Source organism: Thermobia domestica, chromosome 14, assembly GCF_964235325.1.
Source record: "Thermobia domestica chromosome 14, izTheDome1.hap1.1, whole genome shotgun sequence".
NCBI lineage: Eukaryota > Metazoa > Arthropoda > Insecta > Zygentoma > Lepismatidae > Thermobia > Thermobia domestica.
The window spans coordinates 146,822,665-146,846,499 of record NC_137467.1 but is presented as its reverse complement, the minus strand read 5'-3'; the positions used below and the strand labels follow the sequence as shown (position 1 = coordinate 146,846,499).

Sequence of the window (23,835 nt, the reverse complement as noted above, 5' to 3'; positions counted from 1 at the left end):
CATCAATGCCTCGCCTTTACTACCAGGAACGTCTCATATGATAATAAATCGAGGAAATAAACGATTACGTACAATCCCAATTCTTTTATAAGTGGGAATTTAATGATATACCTGAATAATTGGATACCCGATTTCAAGAATGATTGAATGTATGATTGTTCAGAGGACTGGCTGCGAAGTATAGTTAATCCATTGGCAAGGTAAGCCGAAGACACGAGTTCAATTCTTGGTCTAATCATGCATTGATTTATAACCTGTATATAGAGGAATTGAATTTGTGTGTTACAAGTCGATTACTTCATTTATCATGTATAGAGGAATTGCTGAAAAAATGAAAACATTCAACGGTTATGTCCTTTATTCTAAAGAGAGAGATGATTATTTGTGCTCTCCCACCACCGGAAATCAAACCCGGGACAAAGTGTACCAACGGAATATACGCTAGCCAATAGACCAGAGGAAAGAGCTATACTGAAATTGGTGTGGTACAAAACAGGTTATTTCCTCCCATTATCATGTATAGAGAAATTGGTGTGGTACAAAACAGGTTATTTCCTCCCATTATCATGTATAGAGGAATGGGTGTGGTACAAAACAGGTTATATCCTCCCATTATTACGTATAGAGGAATGGGTGTGGTACAAAACAGGTTATTTCCTTCCATTATCACGTATAGAGGAATTGGTGTGATACAAAACAAGTTCTTTCCTCCCATTATCATGTATATTGGAATTTGTGTGGTACAAAACAAGTTTTTTCCTCCCATTATCACGTATAGAGAAATTGGTGTACAAAACAGGTTATTTCCTCCCATTATCATGTATAAGAAATTGGTGTGGTACAAAGCAGGTTATTTCCTCCCATTATCATGTATATAGGAAGTGGTGTGGTACGAAACAGGTTATTTCCTCCCATTATCATGTATATAGGAAGTGGTGTGATACAAATTCGGTTATTTTCTCTACTTACCACGTATGTATAATATGACTTGTGAAGTTCTCTTGCAGAATATTTTTATGTTGAATTCTGAATATACTTTCGTGACTCTGCATATTAAAGAAAGGTGTGCATGATAATGGATGGTATCTTAAAGCAAACTAATAAACTTTTTGTTATTTGTTTAGAATTTTTAATATACCTTTCTATATGTATAATTTTATTTTATTTATTTTTATATTTTTTTACAAATACACAGCTTTATACCACCTCACTTTATTCATGCTTCCAAGGGCATGGGGTATTAACAACAAGATTTTTTTAAAAAAAGCTGCCAAAATTTGGTAGTTGTAAGTAAATTTCACTTAAGTTAATCTTGAAAAGCTATTAGTTGGTTACAAGAGATTGTCAGAGCTTTTCAGTACAATTTCAAATAGTTTCTGTTCCAAGCATCACTTAAAATAATAATAATAAAAAAATACTTATAATAATATAATATAAATGAAAACTAAAATTAATAATACTGACACGTTATTTTTCGATTGCTGTATTGTTTGGATAAGAATGTATTCATATAATTTATCTATTTTATAGGAAAATTACAAGACTTGTAAATTATCATATTAGAAAGCAAGCTTAGTATACTTTTCTGTCTGTAATGCACTTTTGTTGAAAATGTTTTACGGAAGAAGTCTGTGTTGAAATTTACAACGATTTTTTATTTCTTATAAAATACTAAAAACAAAATGTAACGTTTCTACGTATTGAAATAAGTTTTTTGTTGTTGCCATTGTAAAAGGTAAGTTTAGCCACCTAAAATAGGTACTTTCCGACCTTAATTTGGGCATTAAAAAGGAAAATATAAATAAATAAACTCCTAAAGTACCATAGAAGCACGTTCTTTTTCTCTCTTGCTTACAAATACGTCTTTCATAACGGTGTTCTATACTTTCAGCATTTTTGTTGTCTAACCCAAAAATGAACACATGATTGAATGACCATTACCATGTGTTCATTTTCGCTTAACATATTTTAAATCTTTGTAACCATTTTTTACCTATCCACATTTCCACCTCCCACGTTTTAATTCGTCTTCAAATTGTTTCTAGGATGAAGATGGAAACAGGGTTTTCCAAAAGCGCTAGTGACAAGAATGCTTTGTTTCCTTGCAGTGAGTACTAGCCTTTGATTTAGATTTCTTTCTAAACATTATCACCGCTCGCAATACTGTAACAGATAAACAGAGGAGGATTTTAACTTAAGTCTAAAGTATGCTTATTTCTTCAAAACCGAATTTCGGATTGTCTTGTTCGTACATTGTGCTTGACCATAAAAAAAAAATATATATATAAAAAAATCAGTTAACACTTTTTAAGGTCCTGTAACAATAAACAGGAAAAAAGGGACAATGGGAGTTTAGGAAGAGAACTTTTCGTTACAAAAGGAACTTGGTTCTATTCGAGGCCATTGTTAATATGAACACTTTCAAAGTGTAGAACAATTGCAGACAGTCCACTTTGCTACATTGTTTCAGTGTAAAATGGACATAGATCTATATCTGACATTTATAAATCAATAAATTACTTCAATATTATATGATAGTGTAAGTCAGTTCGACGCAGTCAACTCCCTTTCATTGAACTTTAAGTAGACGATAAATGATAACATCCTTTATTAGTTCCTTCCTTTATACGCACTTTTTACTTATAATATTTTTCTACTATTTCTGTCCTCCTTATAGTTAAATACTTTTCTTAGACACAATTTATTATTTATATTGTTTTATGATTACGTAATTCTGTTAACTTACAATAATACAGCTCGCTTATCCGCAGAACTTCAGTAGCAAGGGCACCACGGATAGCGAAAATCACGGATAATCCAGAAAAAAAACTAAAAATGAGGTGCAAACACGTACAGTATTTCAGCATAAAAACTATATTATATTGTTTTTATTGCTCGGGTCGTCGAAGTCAGTGATCAGAGAATATGAAATCCATGACCAAAACAAAAGAAAGAGCAAGAGCATGCCAGTCGTCCACAAATTCCAAGAAGGCCTATAGGACTACGATCCACAATAAACTTGTCGTAATTCACACTGCAGCGCCTATTGTATTTTCGTGCTTGAATTAAAATTGGGTTTTTTGAGGTTCCTAATTAACCCTCCGCGTTCGTCCGCGGAATCTCACTCCGCAGTGAATAATGATTCTAATTTACTACCACGCAAATCATTATTTCCATTTCCAGTTTTTTCATATCTTACTACAACAATCAGCATCTGCTTATCAGAGTAGAGTTGCACTTCGAAACGTGCATTATTGTTGGAAATTTTGATTTTTACAATTCAGTTTATTTTTGTTTTAGAACATGCAGTACTTATTTGCATGCGGAATGTCACAGTCCGCAACGACTTATGAAATATAATTGAGCGCGATGCAGCAGGGTTAAAAAAAAAAAAAAGATTTTTGCAGCACTCGTGGATGATAATCGAATCTTTATTGTATTTGAATGCTATTTATTTACACGCTTCAGATTATTCTGACTTTTCTATTTTTCTAGAATTTTCGCTTGTCTGTTTAACAGATCCCCCCTTAATAATATTGAAAAAAAAAGTAAAATATAAGGTTATTTCTTATTCTGCCTATCTGACAACAGTATAAATAGTTTACACTAAAAATGCAAGTCGCTGAGCAAGGCAACGTTTATTTTAAAAAATAATAAATATGTAACATTTTCGCCAACTAACTGAACATATTGGCACAGTGTGTGATGAAGCCAATAAGTTCAGTTTGTTGGCGAAACTGTTACACATTTATTACTTTTTAAAATGAATGTTGTTTTGCTCAGCGATTGGCGAAACTGTTACATATTTATTAGTTTTAAATAAACGTTGCTTTGCTCAGCGACTTGTATTTTTAGTGTAAGTTATTTAAGATTACAAAGCTAGTATGAACTGGTTAGTATAAATACATATTTAAGCTTTATATTATTATTATTTTCGAACTGGAAAATAAATAATAAAATTTAAGGGTAAAGAAAAAAGAATTTGTCTTTGACGTGAACTCAAAATTAATTATTATTCAAGACGTATCAATATTTTCAAATGTATATTAGTCCCTTCAGCCATTCTCGCTACGAACTGAGGAAAATAAACAGGAGAAAAGTGTATATTTAAGCTTGCTTTCTCTTCTCTTTTTAAATTGCATATGATAACTAACAAATTTTCTCTTAAATATAGCTATAATATGGAACTTTTAACAATCTTTAAATTTTACGTTTATATATTAAAAAAGAAAATGAAACTCTTTCAAACAATGTAAATAATAATACTATTCCGCTTCAATACTTTTAGAACTTACAGTATTAATACTCTTTCATTTATAATATATCTTGTAATAAATAAATATACTAAAAGAAAATTAAACTGAACAGTATAAACCTCGAAATACATGAACATAGTAATGTTGTTAAAATTATTTGAATATTCGAATACTTGCTTTTTCTAATCTCTGAATATGTAAACAATGAAAATTACTCAGAATTTTCAACAATACTAGTATGTACTATTTTATTTAACATAAACTCAGTTATTTGAATATCATCTTCAATATCAGTATTAAAGCCAGCATAAATTTTAGTTTCTACTGTCAAGAGTTAAATAACGTAATAATAATAAGGTAAAAATAGGCAATTATGTATAATATATATACTGGATGTATAAAATGCCCGGGGCCATAAGCCAACTTCATTATGAGTGAAAATACAAAAAAAAAAAAAAAGTTATTGGAATACAGTATACTCCCGAATATCTGGCCTAATATGGCGGAAGCACAGCTGGATAGGCCGAAGTTCTATATATACGTACGTTATGTAAGTTAAAGAATACGTACAGTATATGTAAATTGTTAATATTTTAACAGATTCTGTAATGCCTAACTTAAATGCAAGAAAAAAAAAACATTAACGTAAATCGTAGGCTTAACTTAAGAAAACTGACTCAAAGTGGTTTTACAGTACACAGATATGAAAAGGTGGCCCGGAAACTAGACCGGATACTCCGGAGTCTACTTTAGTTTTTAATCTAAAATGGTGGAATTTTTACAACCATACTATCAGTTTGGGCTCCACACTGGTAAGGCTAGTTTAGTAGGCTTTCCCCTCGGTTCTCCATCACACCAACAATACACCATTATTGGGAAACTGATAAGAAGTGTTTCAGGTTCTCTCACACAACAATGTGCATCCACCCTGTGCCATTTTTGGTTACCCTTACGTTTTGTTCGAGCAATCTGCTGTACTGGAAACGCTGTTTTTTTTTTTTTTTTTTTTAACATAGGGGACATTACCAGTGTGAACCCTAAACGGGCAGCGTGGTTAGAAAACTTCCACAATTTTAGATTAAAAATCAGCTATTTCCAACAAGTTTCCTCTCTTTCCACTTTCTTCATATCATTACTCAACGGAGTTAGCCTATGGCTTCCGATTTTTGATACATCCTGTACATATTTACTTTTAATTATATACATATAGATTCATCCCTATGTATGAACAGTGAAACTATAATGTATAAAACAAAGCTTACTGTTATTTCGGTCACTGTGGTCATCTTCAGGCAAAAAGACGAAATTAAAAATACACACAAAGAATATTTAAAGAAAAGGAACCGTATTTGGCGCATAAAACATATTTCTTTCTTTTGATAAGTCCAAAAATGGAATGCACCTTGTACACCCATATGGAGATATTGATTATTTCAATTTCATTAAGTAATTCCGATTCCGTTTTTGATGTCTTTCTTGATTCCTTACAGTATGCAACAGCACTCTAGCTATTGTTTGATGTCTCTTGTTTCCTTACACTGTGCAACAGCATTCTAGCTATTGTTTGATGTTCTTGTTTCCTTACAATGTACAGCAACATTCTAATTATTGCTAGATGTTTTTCTTGTTTCCTTACAGTGTGCAGCAGCATTCTAGCTATTGTTTGATGTCTCTTGTTTCCTTACACTGTGCAACAGCATTCTAGCTATTGTTTGATGTTCTTGTTTCCTTACAATGTACAGCAACATTCTAACTATTGCTTGATGTTTTTCTTGTTTCCTTACAGTATGCAACAGCATTCTAGCTATTGTTTGATGTCTCTTGTTTCCTTACACTGTGCAACAGCATTCTAGCTATTGTTTGATGTTGTTCTTGTTTCCTTACAATGTACAGCAACATTCTAACTATTGCTTGATGTTTTTAGTTTCTTTACAGTGTGCAACAGCGTTCTAGCTATTGTTTGATGTCTTTCTTGTTTCCTTACAGTGTGCAACAGCATTCTAGCTATTGTTTGATGTTTTTCTTGTTTTCTTACAGTGTGCAATAGCATTCTAACTATTGTTTGATGGTTTTCTTCTTTCCTTACAGTGTGCAACAGCGTTCTAGTTATTGTTTGATGTTTTTCTTGTTTCCTCACAGTGTGCAACAGCATTGTAGTTACGTACAGTTCAGTCACTCAGTACATGAAGTTTAGATACAATCGTTTTATTTCATAGTATGTATACTTTTCTCTGGACGCATAAAAGCTATCGACATTCCCACATGCGCATATGATTCTACATTTAATTAAACATTGTTAACTTGGTATATATATTTCTTCATAAATTTTAATTTTGTATTAAATAAATATCCATAGCCTGCAGTAAATTTCCCTTCCCTCCCTCAAAACTGAATGCAGAAAACGGAAGGGTCTTATTTGTCAGAAAATATGTAAGTTTAAAATTCAAATGTCGATTAATATTTGTCTCAATGCCTGACGATGACTCCTACGACCGAAAAATGTTCATTTAAAAGAACAAAGTTTCTACTAAAAAACATGAATTTCTGTGAAATTTTAAGTCTTATATTATACTTTCCATATTGGTATTTCTTTGAGTGAATGTATTTTTTAAATATATTTCGCTGAACGTGAGGGTTTATTAAGAGTGCAGACCATCGAACATTTGTGATGCATTTATGGACCAAATGATCAGTCAACACCTCCACCGACACCAACAATGTTCAGTATTTACATAGAGGCGCTATTTCATAGACACTTATAGTCTTAAATTATCATGATATATATATATATATATATTATTGTTATTAACAAAAAATCAAGTAAATGTGTCGCAATATCGTGGTAGTTCAGTAAAATGTGTCATTAGTTGAAAGAAAGAATTCGGAACTACTAGGTAAAAGTGTCATTGTTTCAATTGCAATAAATTCTTGTCAGATTGAAGAGTCACTAGCAAAACTAGTTATCTTTCTGCTAAATTTCTCTCATCAACAAATTGGAAATTAATTAGAAGAATTTAAGCATTGTTTTGTTTACAAGTACAGAAAAAAATAAAACAGTTTTCTTTCCACGCAATTCTGTTTAAACAACGAAAAACAATTTTCTTTTCACGTAATTCTGTTTATTTCACCAAAGAAAATTTACACGTAATTCTGTTTAACTCACCGAAAAAAAAAAAAAACTTCTAAAATAACTTAAAACCACTCACATATTTCAGTATGGTAGCAATGGTCCATACTAATCACTTACAAACGGTGTGCTCCAGCACACTGGTGTCCCGCTACGGAACAATTGATGTGCCGCGAAAATGTTAACGTTCTATAGAATGGTTTATTAATTATATCTTTAAAACGGTAACAATACCTATCCTTTCATTACTTGATAGTAAAGCAGCTTAAGTTCTCTACGTAATGTTTCTTTATGATCACAAGTATAAACTAACTAACTGTTAAATTTTTATAGTTATACCGCACAATTTTAAATTACACACTTAGTGTCCTAAAAACTTTAAAAATTTAGGAAACGCTAGTCTACATTCTTAACTGCACCCTCAAGGTTCAACGATTAAAATACTCTCCAAGTCTTTTTTCTTTTAAAAAAAAGTTACCGTAATATTTTTCATATTCATTTCGCTTTTGTTTCATTTCTTACTAAATAATAAAGGTATCTATAAGTATTAATATATTTAGATATATGTATATATGCTTTATCACATACAGTCTTCCACCATACATATACACATAGTATATAACCACTTCTCATGTGTTACTATACATACATAAGCTGCAGCTCAATCTTTCGAAGATAAAAAGAACAGTACATACACTTACTTACGTTAACAATCATTCTCCACATTTTTACATACAACACACTTCATATATAACAGATATCTTATTTTACTTCATTTTTAACAGAGATCAATACAAAAAAAGGAAATAGAAACGTTTCTTATTAGGGATTAGTTTGGTATGTGGTAATTCATTTTCGAAAGGTTTTATTATTACAGTAATATACTTCATATGCGATTGTTTCTCCATTTCAAGAAAATACATGTTCGACAAATTTAAATTGCTCCTAGCATTAGAATGAAGTACTGCCTACGTGTGTTAACCTTCAGTCTATGACAGAAAGTTCTGTATAAGAGCCGTTTAGCAGACTCTCTTAAACATTTGACTCTTCTTTTCCTTCGCGTAGTAAAGCTTTAGTGTCGAACGATGTATATTTACATCGCTAGTTTAAAAATTCTAAATAAAATTTCATGTTGTCAGTATCATGATTTTGCTACTTACTTTCAAACTTTGCCTTTTAAATAAAACGCATCTTAAAATGAAATGAAATCTTTGAGTTTTACCTCACACGTTTATGCTGTGTGGGCTAAAGAAGACTGTGTTGATGAGAAATGACTAAATTGGTGGAAAGAAGAAAGTGGGAGGAAATGGGAGAATCCCGAGAAGACCTACGCACGTAGTGGTTGTTCACCACAAAGTCCACTTGGAGCGAACTGGGATCGAACCAGGAACTTCACGCACCAGAAGTGAACGCTCTACCACTGAGCCATCCCGGCCCCAAAACGCATTTCAAGTACACGAAGAATATATAGCTCAAATTTATTTTTTTAATGATTGCGTAGATGTCTATTGTCCGGGGTTCTGTCTTTTAGGTTTTTCTTGTTAGAACATCCATGTGCAACAGCTAGTCCTCGAGCCGCCTCTGGTGCAATGAGCTTTTTAATCCGGGCTCGTTATTCGTTATTCAAAATTAATTTCTTACGTAAACTTTTAATTTGAGCTGAAAGTTTTTCTTGCGTATCTGATGTTCGCTTTGAAACTACCCTCCGCGTTGAAACATCCAATGTAGAGTGTACCACCAAATATTGGCGGACTGGCCAAGTGCTCAACTAAAATGGTAAATAAATAGATTTTTGCTTTAATAAGTAATATAATGCTTTGCTTTAATAAGTAAATATCTTGTTTACTGTTATAACAGTTTTTATTTTCCTGTGACATCATTGTACGATGAACGATTTTATAAATTGAATATGGCTCTTCAATTCTTTTGAAAATGTACATTGTCTTGTACGGGCTTCGACGCCAGTAACTCCTCCATGGTTGGTCCACTTTCTGTTCCAACTTGCACATGCCTGTTTTAGAATTTTCTCTTATTTTTAATGAACGCCCTCGATAACGAATTAAATTTTAAAAAGATTAAAAAATAATGACAAGATTATTTCACCTATTTCATAATAATGTACATAGACATATTTCTATTTTTGGATGAAAGTAATAAAATTTACGGCTAACAACAAAAAAAAATCTTTTTCATTATTTTTGTATTCTAAGATATACTCAATTATTTGAAAATAAAAAAAATACAATTCAACACACAATTCTACACTTTTTTTTTATTGATCGCTAAAGTGAGGTGTAATAAACGCTAAAGTTTTATTACGAAACATTAATACATCAAACCTAAGTAAATGTTTAAAATATAATTAAATATGGCCAGGACCTCAGGAACTTGATGCAAGTATGGCCAGGATTCAAAGTGTTAAGGATGGGATGATAAGACAAGTAATTACTGTATTAATAATACTTTAAAAAAAAAAAAAAAAAAAAAAGCGCTGGAACACCTGTTTCCCTTGAATATATTTTTCAAACTATTATTCAAAAACCATAAACTCACGTATCTAGCATTCTATACCAATCTTTAGTTGCTTATAAGTTCGGCGACATTTTCTGATCTGTATCAGATCAATTGAGAAAGAATGGATTGGAAATTGTATTCAATTTTTATCAGTATTGTTAGAAATCTACTATAATAAACTGAAATTGTACATAATTTTCTTATTATTTGTTAGTGTGTCACAGGAATCCTGGTTCGATCGCAACTCATGTTAAATAGACTTTGTGGTGGACAAACACTATGTGTGTAAGTTCTTTAGTTTTCTTCCACTTTATGTAACCATTTTTCATTCATTATCATCACCGTTTCCTCGGTACATAATCGTGGGGCGTTAAACTAAAATTTTCATTTCATTTATTGTATGGGACGTAAACTAAAAAAAAAAAAATCATTTTATTTATTGTATAAGATGTTAACCAAAAAAAAATCATTTCATTACGTTTCTTTTCTAGTATGGAACGTTAAACTAAAAAATACATTTCATTTCGTTTATTTTGTGGGACGTTTCACCAAAACTTTCATTTCATTTATTGTATTCGAGGTTAAACTAAAAAAATAGTTTCATTTCGTTTATTGTATGGGATGTTACACTACAAATTTCATTTCTTTTATTGTATAGGACGTTAAATTAAAAATTTCATTTATTGTATGTGACGTTAAACTAAAAAATTTAATTTCATTTGTTGTATGGAAAGTTAAACTAAAAATTTCATTTCATTTCGTTTCATTTATTGTATGTGACGTTAAACTAAAAATTTAATTTCATTTGTTGTATGGGAAGTTAAACTACAAATTTCATTTCATTTCGTTTCATTTATTGTATGGGACGTTAAACTAAAAAATTTCATTTCATTTATTGTATGGGACATTAGATTAAAAATTTCATTCTATTTCACTTAATGTATGGGATGTTAAACTACAAATTTCATTTCATTTCGTTTCATTTATTGCATGTTAATAAAACTGTTTCGGTATCCTAATTTTTATTCAAACTTTCTTTGTCTGTATTAAAAAAGGAATTATCTTCAATATGAGACAAGGATTATAGCTTTGTCAATAAGCAATAAAAATTATAATATGTCTGCTTTTATCACCATAGTTGATTACTTAGAATCAAAGCAGTGAGTGGAAAAGATAAACATTTCAGAACACATTATTTTTGGAAAACGAAAGGAAAAAAGAAAACTACGTACTGGAAATACCGCTGTTTCACACACAAAGAAAATATTGGATATTTATAGCATGTGTTAAGACCTTTCATTTCCCAAAATAAAATAAATAAATAAATAAATAAATAAAATAAAATAAAATATAAAACAAAAGTAATGAGATCGGATATCTACTTACAGAGAATATGCTATCTTGGAATATTCTCCTTTTTCCACTCCCTAATTCAAGTTTAAAGTTTACCAATTGTAACAGTTTGTATTCTGACACGAATAAAAAAAATAAATACAGGAAAGCGACAAGAGAATTATGCTGTAATAATACAAGTAATCACTGAACATAGAGTTGCAACAAAGAATGTACCTTTACAAGGTAGGAGATTTCGTTACCTATAAAAAGTCCATCCGGTTTGCCGTAAGGACCAGACTGTCACGTGATCAGGTCAAAAGTCACATTGTGTGTTAAATCGAGTTCTCAGATTTGAAATCCAGACGTGAGATATTTCAAGCACGTAACCTGCTTTATACACACCCTGGCTAAAATTCACAGAAGATCCATATTGATATTGGTTTTACTCAAACAACTTGACTTTTGACGATGTTCTATCCATATTTACCTTACGTGCTATACATCGTTTTTAAGCTCTTCATTATGTCTTCGCAATAAGTTTTCAATTGGCAATCTCCTCATTATGGGTTTTGAGATACGTGAGGACTTCATTTTTTCACTGATTTTTCATTGGCTTTACTATGTCCCATCCATTTTAATACGATTGCTTTAAAAATGTAAGATCTACATAGTCTTTTCTGTAATTAAACTGAATTTCAGCCACCTCCTTTTGGTTTTTGAGATTAGTGGAAGAATTAATTTGTTTTCCATTGATATTCCATTGACATTAATATTAATGTTTCGAGCTTTTTGACTATGTTCCATCCATTTTAGGACTATTTTCTTTTGGATTATAAAATCCACATAACCTCTTCTATATTTAAGCTGAATTTCAGTCACCTCCGTTTGGTTTTTGAGATAAGTGGAGGAATTATTTGTGTTTACATTGATTTTGCATTGATTTTTTTAAAACTATGTTCCATCCATATTAGGACAATTTTTTTTTTTTTTTTTTGGAATATACAATCTACATAGTCTCTTCTACATTTGAGCTGAATTTCAGCCATCTTCCCCAAAGTCTGTTCGCATCATTGCAACCGGATAGACCTTATGTAACTTCTAAAAATTTAATAGTACATCTTTCCTAATTTTTCTCATGGGAAGTTGACAGCTTAGAAATAGTTACCCATATATACGCAACAGAATACTCAATAGGTGAATTTATAATGCTTTATACATGTATTACTTATGTGCAACACCGTGATATTCAAATATTTTGTTCGATATTCGAATTTAAGCTCATACTTATTTCGTATTAAATTACTTGAAAATACTCGTTTTGTTTCGTATAATGAATTTCATTTTGGTTCAGTTCTTGATTTGAATATTATAAACATATCATCCCTGATATTTTCAATAAGCCCACAAGGGACCATTCCGATTTGATGAATTCAATTGCTGAATATGATTGCTAGCACTGGATTCAGCACCAAAAGAAACAGAGAAAAAGAGGGTCTGGCAGACCTCATACAGGGTGGTAGATAAGTGAGGGCAAAGTGCGAAGATAGAGTGTAGAAAATGTCTAGAAATATCATGTTAATTTTGAAACGAGTAGAGGGATAGAGATCAAATGTTGAATACGCGGAATGCGTATAAAGCTCCACTGAATAGGCATAATGTGAATAGTGTTTTAACTGTCAATTGTATGTAAATGGTTTTCAGAAGAGTCACCAGTGTTACAACCTGCACGTTTTGTTGGAGGGATCATTAATATATGAGAACTGAATTTGGCAGGTATCCTTGTGCAAAGTAGCACGCCAGCATTCATCCAGTAGAACTACTTCTCATTCTGTTACACGTTGCCAACATTCTTCTTGATGTTCCAAGATTTGATTCTATCTCTTTCTACCCCTTGTGCATACTACTTACTCATGGACCGTACTACAGGGTATCTAGTTCCTCATTCATATCACCTTTACGACAATATTGATACATTGCCATAGCATGGAACGCCTTTTGTTACAGAGGTCTCTAACCTTATTGACCACTATTGATTTCAATAGACGGTGTGCATCAAGAGCTATAAGTCACATAACCCCTTTCCCGTATATTCTTCTTGCGCTAAGTCCAACATGGCGGCTTTTCAGATGTCCCCTATTATTCACATTACGCCTATTCAGTGGAGCTCTACATACATTCCGTATGTCCAACATTTGACCTCAATCCCTCTACTCGTTTCAAAATTAACATGGCATTTCTGGAGATTTTCTCCGCACTTTCCCCTCATTTGTCTCCCACCCTGTACACGGTCTGTCAATAAAAACCCTCTTTTCCTCTGTTTCTTTTAGTGCTGAATCCAGTGATAGCAATTATTTTCAGTAACTCAATTCACCAAATTGGAATGGTCCCTTGTCAGACTGTCAAATTTCAAAAATGAATCAACACATACCAACTTTAACTTCCCTTTCTTTTTTTTTTAAAAAAAAAGAGTTCATTTTCTCAACAAAAAAATGTTATAATAAAAATAAACATTTGCCCTAGGAACAGAACACAACTCTGGCATGTTACAATATATTTCTTTCTTTTATATATATTTTATATATTTATTTATTTATTTATATATATCTTAATAATAATAATAATAATAATCATAATAATACAACTACAGAAAGCTCTCACTAATAAACACATCACTAGCCTCGCTCATATATACGGCACATTCTTTTCTTGATGTGCTCATAGCTCTATATATATATATATGTCTACAAATAAAAAACAAAGAGGCTACCATGCGGATACAAAACACATCAAATAACTACGATATACATATACGCCTTTATAGATATATAATTTCTTTTTGTTAATTTTTTTCTTTTCCTGAATAATTGTATAATGTTAGTCTATGAACATACTTGCTTTTCTTTTGTATAATATTACACACTTGTTTACTTTCTTTAATTATTTTATTTTATGATTACACAACATTTACTCTTTAACATATAAAAATATTTATATTTTACAAAACTCATTTTGCCTTATAAATTATTTTTTTATATATTTGTACAAGGCACCAATATACAAAAATTCAGAGAAGTGTGCTCTTTCAAGAATCACATTATGTAACGACTATAGTACTTTTTTTTTTTGTTTTAAATATTTTTTTTTAATTCATTACTTTCTTTCTTCAATAATTACGAGAGGGAGTCCGAAAATAAGATTCCTCAGGAAAGCGAACAGCAATGGGGAGAAAACAAGACTGCGAAAAAAAAATTAAAAAATTAAATCTTTGAGTTTTACGTCCCACGGTTATGCCGGTTAGGCTAAAGGAGACGGTGATGGTGAGAAATGCATGAAATGGTGGAATGAAGAAAGTGGGAGGAAACGGGAGAACCTCGAGAAAAACCACGCACACGGTGTTTGTCCATCACAAAGTTCACTTGGCGGGAGAAGGGTTTGACCCGGGACTCCAAGCACCAGAGGTGAACGCTCTACCACTGAGCCACCGCGGCCCTTAATAAGACTGCGGTTGCACGCGCAACACACCCAGACATAAGTGGGCATCGTTCGTCCGCGATACTGCAGATGGTGCCGTCGAAGCGCCTGCGCAAAGCGGAGAAGAGTCTCTGAATCTCAGCCTGGTAGCTATGGAGAGAAGGAACCGTCACTGCTGCGTGGTACTGTCACATCCTGTCGAAATTGAAGGAGGCGATTCGGAACAAGCCGCCCGGCTTTTTCACATGTGGTGTTCTATTGTTGGATAACAACGCGAGACCACATTCAGCGACAGCAACGCAAAACCGTATTGTAACTTCTGCCCATCCGCCATACAGTCCTGATCTCGCACCCAGTGACATTCAACTGTTTCCGGCTTTGAAGAAGACTCGGCGACAGGCGCTTTGGAAGCAATGCTGAAGTCACAGTTGTTCGAAGCTTCTTCCGTATGCAGAGCCCTCAACTTTTCCTGGAAGGGTTTTTGAAGCTTATAGACCGATATGACAAATGTCTCAATGTACGTGGTACTTAGGTGAAGAAACAAAGTCTGGTCTTTAATGTCACATGCATTCCCACCTCTGTCCATAGTCGCCTGGGAAAACTTATTTTCGGATTCTCCCTCGTATAATTAAAAAAAAAAAAAAAAAAATACAAAACATATTGTGCTACCATACAAACCTGTCAGATCTTTAATTTTTTTCTCTACTTTTCCCATCACATACATATTTTTTCTTAACCTGACACGTACCAACATGGAAGTATTTTTTTTGTATATTTTTTCTATCTTTTTTTTATAATTTTTAATATTTGTTTTTGCAATGGATACATCAGCTGCCACATAAGGTTTAAGAGCTAAAGATTGGGAAGCCTCAGATACAACATTAAAAACATTATTATTTACTTATTATTTTTTAGTTGTTGTTTTTTGGTAATAATAATTAGTACTACTTGATTATCAGCTAAACAATAACACAAATGCAGCACATTATCTTACCATCATTGTTTTTTTCTGTAAAAATTCTTCGCTAAGAAAGACCACACTACCAGTCTTTGGAAGGCATATCCTGTAAATGACAAAATACATATCGATTAATGTAGGAATTTGAATTGTATCAACATAGCGGTACGTTAAAATGGGTGCCAAGTGTTAGGTGCACGTTTCTTTCACTCTGCAAATGAGCCTGACTTACTCACTCCTCGTATTGGTATGAAGGCATCCTTCCTTCATCCATACACACCACCAAAAAAATTTGTAGCCTGATAATTATTATTTTAAAAAATATCTATACGAAAAGTTGTTTATTGTACAAGAAATTGCCACTACGATTTGAGAGAATCACCAATAATTGACACATCGTTACCCAGTAATTGACATCTCTTAATATCTTACTTCGAATGAACCATATAATTTTCTACCAACTTCCAATTTGATTTATAACAGTTTTTACAGTATTATTTTTGCATACAACGGATGTTAATACTAAAATACTACAAATATTCATAGCACAGTCCTGTTTCCAGTTGACATATGACAAGATAATTAAGTACTAATAATTATATAATTGAAAAGTAAATATTTCGTAACACTACTAGTGAAATATTATCTTATTTGAAATGTACTCGGTCCTAATGTAACAGCATCGCATAACACTATAATGAAAATGGCCTAATGATGCCGGAAAATATTTATGATAATTTCATTTGTCGGTATGAGGTTTTGATCTTGCGCATAACGACATTATACACAATGAAGGGACCATTGCCAATTAGAGTAATCGGTCCGTAAAATATGAATTTTATGTCCACCTTTTCATTATCTGTGACTTTTAGCCACACAAATTTGTTTTCCGTAAGCCCTGTTAACTCTGATATGAACTCTGTCCGTATCAATAGCAGTAATGCAACCGATATAAAATGTACATCATATTAAACAGCGTTGATTTGTGATGTAATGTGGTTGGAATGTTACTGTCCATTGCCAGACACTCGTCAGTAGAATCTTGGAACTTAATGTCTGAGTCTTCAGACGACGCACTCTGTTTACTTAGAGATTTACTACCTGTTCTCTTTCTCTTTTGAAATTTTTGTCGTTTCGTACTTTGATCCTCTTCAATTTTCTGTTTTCTCTTCTGCTCCTGGATCAATTTCCTTTCTTCTATACCTTTTGGCTTTGCAAGTTCTTGTTTCTGTTTCTTTTGGTAATATCTTTTCCAAATGTTTGATGTCACAACTGATTGTGCCTTTTCTGTTTTCTAATGCTTTCGCACTACAGGTGATCTTTCCGGCCAGAACAAAACCTTCTTAAAAAGTGATTCCACAGAAGAGTTGGTATTTTTACCACCTGACGCAATCTCAAGGGACGAATTTGATGGCACGGATGGTACTTCTAACACTTGTACCACTTCAGTTTTCTCGCGTTCCTCTGAGCTATCACCAATACGTAAGGAAGAATGTGCTCTCTCGCTTGTAGGTGATTGGTGGCTTTGCAGCTGCGTTCCATTCATATGATCACTAGCTGAAGATGCACTCTAAGTTGACATTAGAACTATTAGATGTGATTTAAGTTTGCTCCATATATGTGGTTTCACTTATAAAGAAGCAAAGTAGAAACTTTCCTTAGTTTCATCAGTTTAAAGCATTCACAATGTCCATAAATGCATGCCATTGCTTCTTCTTCTTCTTCTTTTTTTAACTAATCGGCTACTGTAGGCTACTCTACCCGTGGCTACGTGCCAAGTAAGAGTACTGCAGATTAAGGGAAGACACTTGCTAACAGTCACATAGAACGCTTAAAAAGACAAAGAAAAATAAGGAATAAGGAAAAAGGCCTAGGTTTACTTAACCCCGTGCCAAAGGGGGTTACCATTCCAAGAAAAAAATACTTAAAAAGGAAGGTCGGTTCTCTGTTAATCACAAAGGTGTCAACCCAGGACCTTTCGAGTGATAACAAATCACAGTAATAACGAAGGTGTGACTTGGTAAACTGTTTGTATAATTCTTCTACAGTAGCCTAATAATTGACACTCCTTGATCTAATAATTGACCCCGTGTCAACTACTGGGATTTTACAAGAATTAACGTTTTCAACTTTACCAGTCTAACTCCACTGAAATAAACGGTATGCAAATTTCTACTGATATTTATTGAACTTAGGCAAATCACCAGTAACTGACATGGGTGTCAATTACTGGTCATTGCAGGAAACCTGTGACCAATAATTGTAAACCCCCTGTTAACTTGGTTTAACTTTCAGGAGATTAAAATTTTTGTTTTAGTCTGATAAATTAGTCCTTCAATTACATCGAAAGCTCTTTAACTCGTCTGTTTTTGTTAGGATTTATGTTATATGCTCCGGAAACAAAAACAACTTATCTTAAGAGTAACCGTTACTAGAAGGTTGAAGAAACAGTAGACTTCTCACTGTCCATCGATCTTCTGCGTCCTTTGGAGTACTACCACCTAGTGACAAATATTAGCAGTGGTGTAGGATTGACAACACCACAAAGTAATAAAAGATAGCAACATTTGATGGTACTTAGTTCCGCAGTCTTGTTGTGGCGAAAAAAAGACGACAGTGTCAATTACTGGCACACTGTCAATTATTGGGACAGTTACTCTACATACTTATTTATTAAAATAAAAATAAAGCGTAACAATTTCAATAACTTAACGTTATTTAAATTATATGGCCGCATGAGAGGACGATTCAAATTAACGAAAAATTGGCTACTTACCAATGATAAATTTCGGTTTCTTCTTCAGTGGCAAGGTAGCAAGGACAAAAACGGATAAGAAATAAAAGGTGTAAAAACAAGGAATACATACCACTAAACAAATGTACGTAAAGAATGGATCCTGAAATGTTACGAGCAGAGTGAAGCGCAAAAAGAGTGAATTATATCGACGGAAGCGCGGTGTTTATGTCACTATTGCCAGATTCAAAATATGCGTCAAAGGTGGGTAACCAAATTCTATCAATGTGTCCAGACTTAAAGTAGGTTTATATTTATGAATAAAGAATGAGCTTCGCTCAGCTCGTGACATTTCTGGATCCATTCTTTTCGTTACATTTATTTAATGGTATGTATTCCTTGTTTTACACCTTTTATCTCCTATCCGTTTTTATCCTTGTTACCTTGTTAGTGAAGAACGAACGTGGCGTTCCAAAACGTATGAAAAATATTTAGGCTTCCCAAGGGAGGAGCCAATTTTTGGTTAATCTAACATTATCTTCATCAAACGTTACGTAACATTAAACTATTGATGTTATATAATTTTAATTGTTACATTTTATAATTTTAAATTTTAATATGAAACAATCAGGTATTGTTATAATCTACTGCGGCAGGGATTTATTGTCATAGAAAAAGTGATGTGGATTATGGTACAAGAAGAAACTTCATAACGAATATTGAGAGAAGAATAGAATAAATATATAGTAAAGAAGAAAGAAAAAAAGAAGGAAGAGAAGTTTCAAAGTCTACTACAGAACAATGGGTACAACAAAAAGGAGATAAAGAAAAGCAGAACAGAAGAGGAAAGAAGGTAAGAAGGAGAAAAGAGGAAAAGGAAGAGGAAGAGAAAATACGGAATAAAATGGCACGGAATAATGAGCATTAAAGAAAAGACAGAGATACTGAAGAACTTAAAGGCAGTGTGAAGCCATACGGAAAAGGAGAGTTCCGGAAGTGGTTAAGAAAATGAGACATAGGAGGAAAGACATGAATGGAGAAGGAGTAGTGTATAGAGTGAAGTGTAAGAATTGTAATATGATGTAGGTTGGAGAAACAGGGAAAAAAGCTTAAGGAAAGAGTAAAACAACATAGGGACGATGTGAGGCTTAAAAGAGAGAATAGCGCAATATACAAACATGTTAAAGAAACGGGGCATGATATAGATATGGAAGGGATCCAAGATTTGGAAAAAGAGAATAAAGCAATAATAAGAAAATGGAAAAAAATCTTGAAGGATTAAGAGAGAAACAAATGAAAGATTAATGAATTGGATAAATGGACTTCAAGCACATGAGTTATGCGATTAAAACGAAATGAAGGGTAAAAGTCAAGGATATGAGAAATTATTAAGAGAAGCAATAGAAATAAAGTTGTGATATAATATTGAATAGAGAGGACACTTTAAAATTAAATGATATTTGAAATAACTTACTAAAATAATAATAATAAAAGAATAAAGTGAAAATTATGAGTAAGAAAACAGTTATACTATAAACTAGCCTTCGGCTAGCTGGGCTCCATCCCCAGATCCCCCTGTTTGCTCGGCCTACGGCCTCGTACTTCTAAAATGCACAATTCTATGGAATTTCAAGTTATTTTTCCTGTTTCAATTATCTAAAAGATGAATTTTTCCCAAGAAAACGTCCATTTGAATAACTGGATTTCTTCACTACCCCCTTTAGACCCCTTAAAAACTATTCACTTTTGGCAATTTTGCTGTGAGTTGTCCTGAAAAGCTAGAATCATGGCAAATTTCATCATTCTAACCCTGCCGGAAGTGCCTCAACATTTTGGGGTGTAGAAGATGTCTCATATAAATAATATAGGAAAGATTTTGTAGTTCCCCATAAAACCACTCTAAGTTGTAAATTTTTATTTGTGGCGATTTACCTGGGTAACGCTAACGAAAACGTACAAGCATACAGAATTTCAAGTTTTTATTCCAATTCCAAGTATCTAAAATATGGAATTATAGGTCAAACAAAATCTATTTAAATAACGTGGAGAATTTGTTCATCCCGCTTTATACCCCCTAAAAATTAAAAAAATATTCACTTATGGCAATTTTTCTGTGGATTAGTTCCGAAAAGCTATAATCATGCCAAACTTAATCATTGTAGCCCTAGAGGAAGTGACCAATTGTTTTGGGGTGTTGATGTCCCATATAAATAACATGGGAAAGATTTTTTGGCTCCCCGTAAAACCACTCCAAAGTTGAAAATTTTTATTTTTGGTGATTTACTTGGGTAACGCTAACAAAAACATACAAGCATACCGAATTTCAAGTTGTTATTCCACTTTCAAGTACCTAAAATATAAGATTATAGGTTTAAAAAAAAAAAGCCCATTTAATTACATGGGGAATTTCTTCATCCCTCTTTAGTCCCCCTAAAACTTAAAAATATTAATTTTTGGCAATTTTTCTGTTGGTTAATCCCAAAAGGCTACAATCATGCCAAATTTCAATTTTCCACGTCAATTGGAAGTACCCCTTTATTTTGTGTCACTTCATGTAGTGTTATATATAGTTAGGATTAGGATTTAAAATGAAACAGTAAATTATAAAAGAATATCTGATTGTTTCGTATTAAAATTTAAAAATTATAAAATGCAACAATTAGAATTATATAACAATAATAATTTAATGTTATGAAGATATCTTCTCCAGGTAACGTCTGACGAAGATAACTTTCAGTTATTGAAAATGTTACGCCTTATTTTTATTTTAATACATAAGTGTATATTAATTATTTTAGAAGTAGTGCCAGAGTCGAGTTGGATGGAGTTACAGATGGTTTTGGTGTGATTTAGTAGCAAAATAGATAGATAAGTGTTAACTTTCGTAATGCCAGTACCGAATTGCACCACTGCAAGTGTTAGCGACAGTTGTACCGAACAGCGCCACCGCAATAGCTAGTGACAGTTGTAAGAAAGGTGGCCGGCTTCACAAGTTCTAATCGCGCTAGCTGTGTTTTGGTTTGAAAAATCGAAATTTGCGACAATTATGCAACAGAATTTTCGTATAGAGTATGGCAAAGATCCTTCCAGAAGGTTACTTTTACGAGTGGCATAAAAGTTTTACTGAAACGGGATGTTCAGTAAGATATAAGAAATTATGAGAGCATGTAAGCATGAGAGCCTGACGATGTCGTAGAGTAAGTGAGGCAAAGCTTTGTTAATAGTCCTAGAAAATCAACTCAGTGTGCTTCTAGCGAACTGAGTATCCCATGTGCGACTATTTGGCTGTCTTAAGAAAACGTTTGTATCTCAAACCATGCAGATTAATAATGGTGCAAGAACTAAAAGACACTAACAGGATTGTTTTATGCGGAAATATTACATCGATTGGATGAGGATGAGAGTTTCATTACAAAAATATTCTTCGATGATGAATCAACTTTCAGTTTAAATGGTAAAGAATCAACTGCTCTAAATGTGGTGCATCAGTTAAGTAGAGTGGTCTACACGGTCTGTCTTGTATAAGTAGCTCCGGAAGACATGTGAGGCATTCGAACGTGAACGACATTATCTGCAGAGCATTCACATCGGCGGAAGTTCCATCTGTTCGTGAACCTGTGGGGTGTAACAGATCTGATGGCAAAAGACCAGATGGCATGACGCTGGTACCAGGGAAGAGGGGAAGGATTCTTTTCTGGGATTTCACCTGTTCTGACCCTTTAGCGTCATCTAATCTCGCTCTTTCTTCATCTCGAGAAGGAGCTATTGCAGCCCGTAGAGAATGCGAGAAAAGAAGAAAATATAAAGATCTGCTCGATAGATACATATTCGTGTCCGTAGCCATTGAATCGAGCGGCATTTGGGGCCTCGAAGGGCTCAATTTCATCAAAGAAGTAGGCCAACGTATTGCATACCTTATTGGTGAAAAGCGGGCTACTACTTTTCTGATACAACGTAGCAGTTCTGATAGCAGTTCAGCGAGGAAATGTGGCTTCCATTTTAGGTACATTACCTCCTGGAAAATTATTAGAAGAAGTTTTCCTTTTATAACTAACTGTTTAGAATTTGCTGTTTATATTTCTGTAAAAAAAAAAAAAAAAAAAAAAAAAAAAATGTCAAATATGTTCCAATTTACAGATTGTTACTGTCCTTAACTAAACAATGGTTTATAGAAAAAAAAATTAAATAAAATTATCGTTGATAAAAAAAATGGTAAAGTGAATATACATAACTGTCAGATTTGGGGTGACGAAAATCCATGATAATCATTGGAACATGTTCATCATAGCCCAAAAATTAATCTCTTTTGTGCTTTAAACAAAAGCAAAGTTTAGCCCTTTCTTTAGGAAACTTTGACATGATAGAAATATACCGACCAAATAACACAAGATTAACGAAAGGTAAGGTACATGGAAATGAAAAATATGGGTCAGAATAGGAAAGAATAGCAAACTGTGCAATATATGTTTTCGTAGGAGATTTTGTTTATATATTATGTCATCATACTTGCAAGGACCTTGAACTGTAGAGAGAAAGATTCTTTCTCTGTAGCGGTTTTAAAGTTTGTAATATATATATATATATATATATATATATATATATATATATATATATATATATCCTTACAATTTATCTAACGTATCATAGAGAAGTTATAATTGTTTCGAACCCTTCTTTTTTGTTAACTTACAAATAGAAAACGAATAAAAGAAAATTAACTTACCTTCTTATGTAAACCTGCACATCACACACAAAAAAACACAAATTTATTTTCTTTTTATCTGTTTTTTTCACAAATGCTAAGATGAAGGCCTTGGATTTTGTGATGGTTTCTGAAGCACTTTATCTTTGTGAGGAGGAGGAGGCGCAGAATTACTATGACTTTGATCTATGGAAGTCTGATGCGTACCAGATTGAAAAATCGGTTGCTGTTCTTGTTGTGGGTTAACACTATTTGGATTGTCTTCAAAATGTTCTTCAGTAACGTCAGCACTGAAAGTATTGTCCTGATCTTCAAATTCTGTGAAGAGTGATTCAGGGAACTCGGAATGTTCAATGGAGTCGGAAGCTATAGGCTGTTTCTCTTTCAGTTTTAATTTGGCAATTCTTGCTTGCACTATCTTCAAATGGCGGAGAACATAATCTTCATTCGGAGCCAATTTGTGAGCTCTTGCTAAGCAGGCCTCAGCACGAAGCAAATTTCCTCGTTCTACGTACACAACACACAAGTTGTGAAGACCCTGAACGTTTTCCGGATCTAACTGGAGAATCCTCTTGTAGCACTGAAAATTTTCAAGAAGAAAAAGATGTTAATCTTTGAATTTTCAATACATATTACGATATACATACAGAAACAGCCTATAAGTAGACATCTTGCATTCATAATTGGATATGAGGTTTTGCTTTGGGATAACAGTAATTAAGCACACGATGTCCTAGT

At 33.0% G+C, this 23,835-nt stretch overlaps 1 protein-coding gene across 2 annotated transcripts in view; it reads right to left on the bottom strand.

Annotated features, from left to right (window-relative positions):
• Window positions 1–1,106: 1,106 nt before the first annotated feature.
• Window positions 1,107–23,835, bottom strand: part of LOC145670390 (protein O-mannosyl-transferase Tmtc3-like) — a 230,130-nt gene continuing 207,401 nt past the window's right edge. For both annotated transcript variants that reach the window (XM_081739012.1, XM_081739011.1), the window contains exons 15-16: window positions 23,119–23,677; window positions 1,107–15,767 (exon numbers count right to left, since the gene is read on the bottom strand). In XM_081739012.1, the coding sequence (XP_081595138.1) occupies window positions 23,195–23,677 (483 nt within the window). In that variant the 3' untranslated portion in view covers window positions 1,107–15,767; window positions 23,119–23,194. The remainder of the gene's footprint in view (window positions 15,768–23,118; window positions 23,678–23,835) is intronic.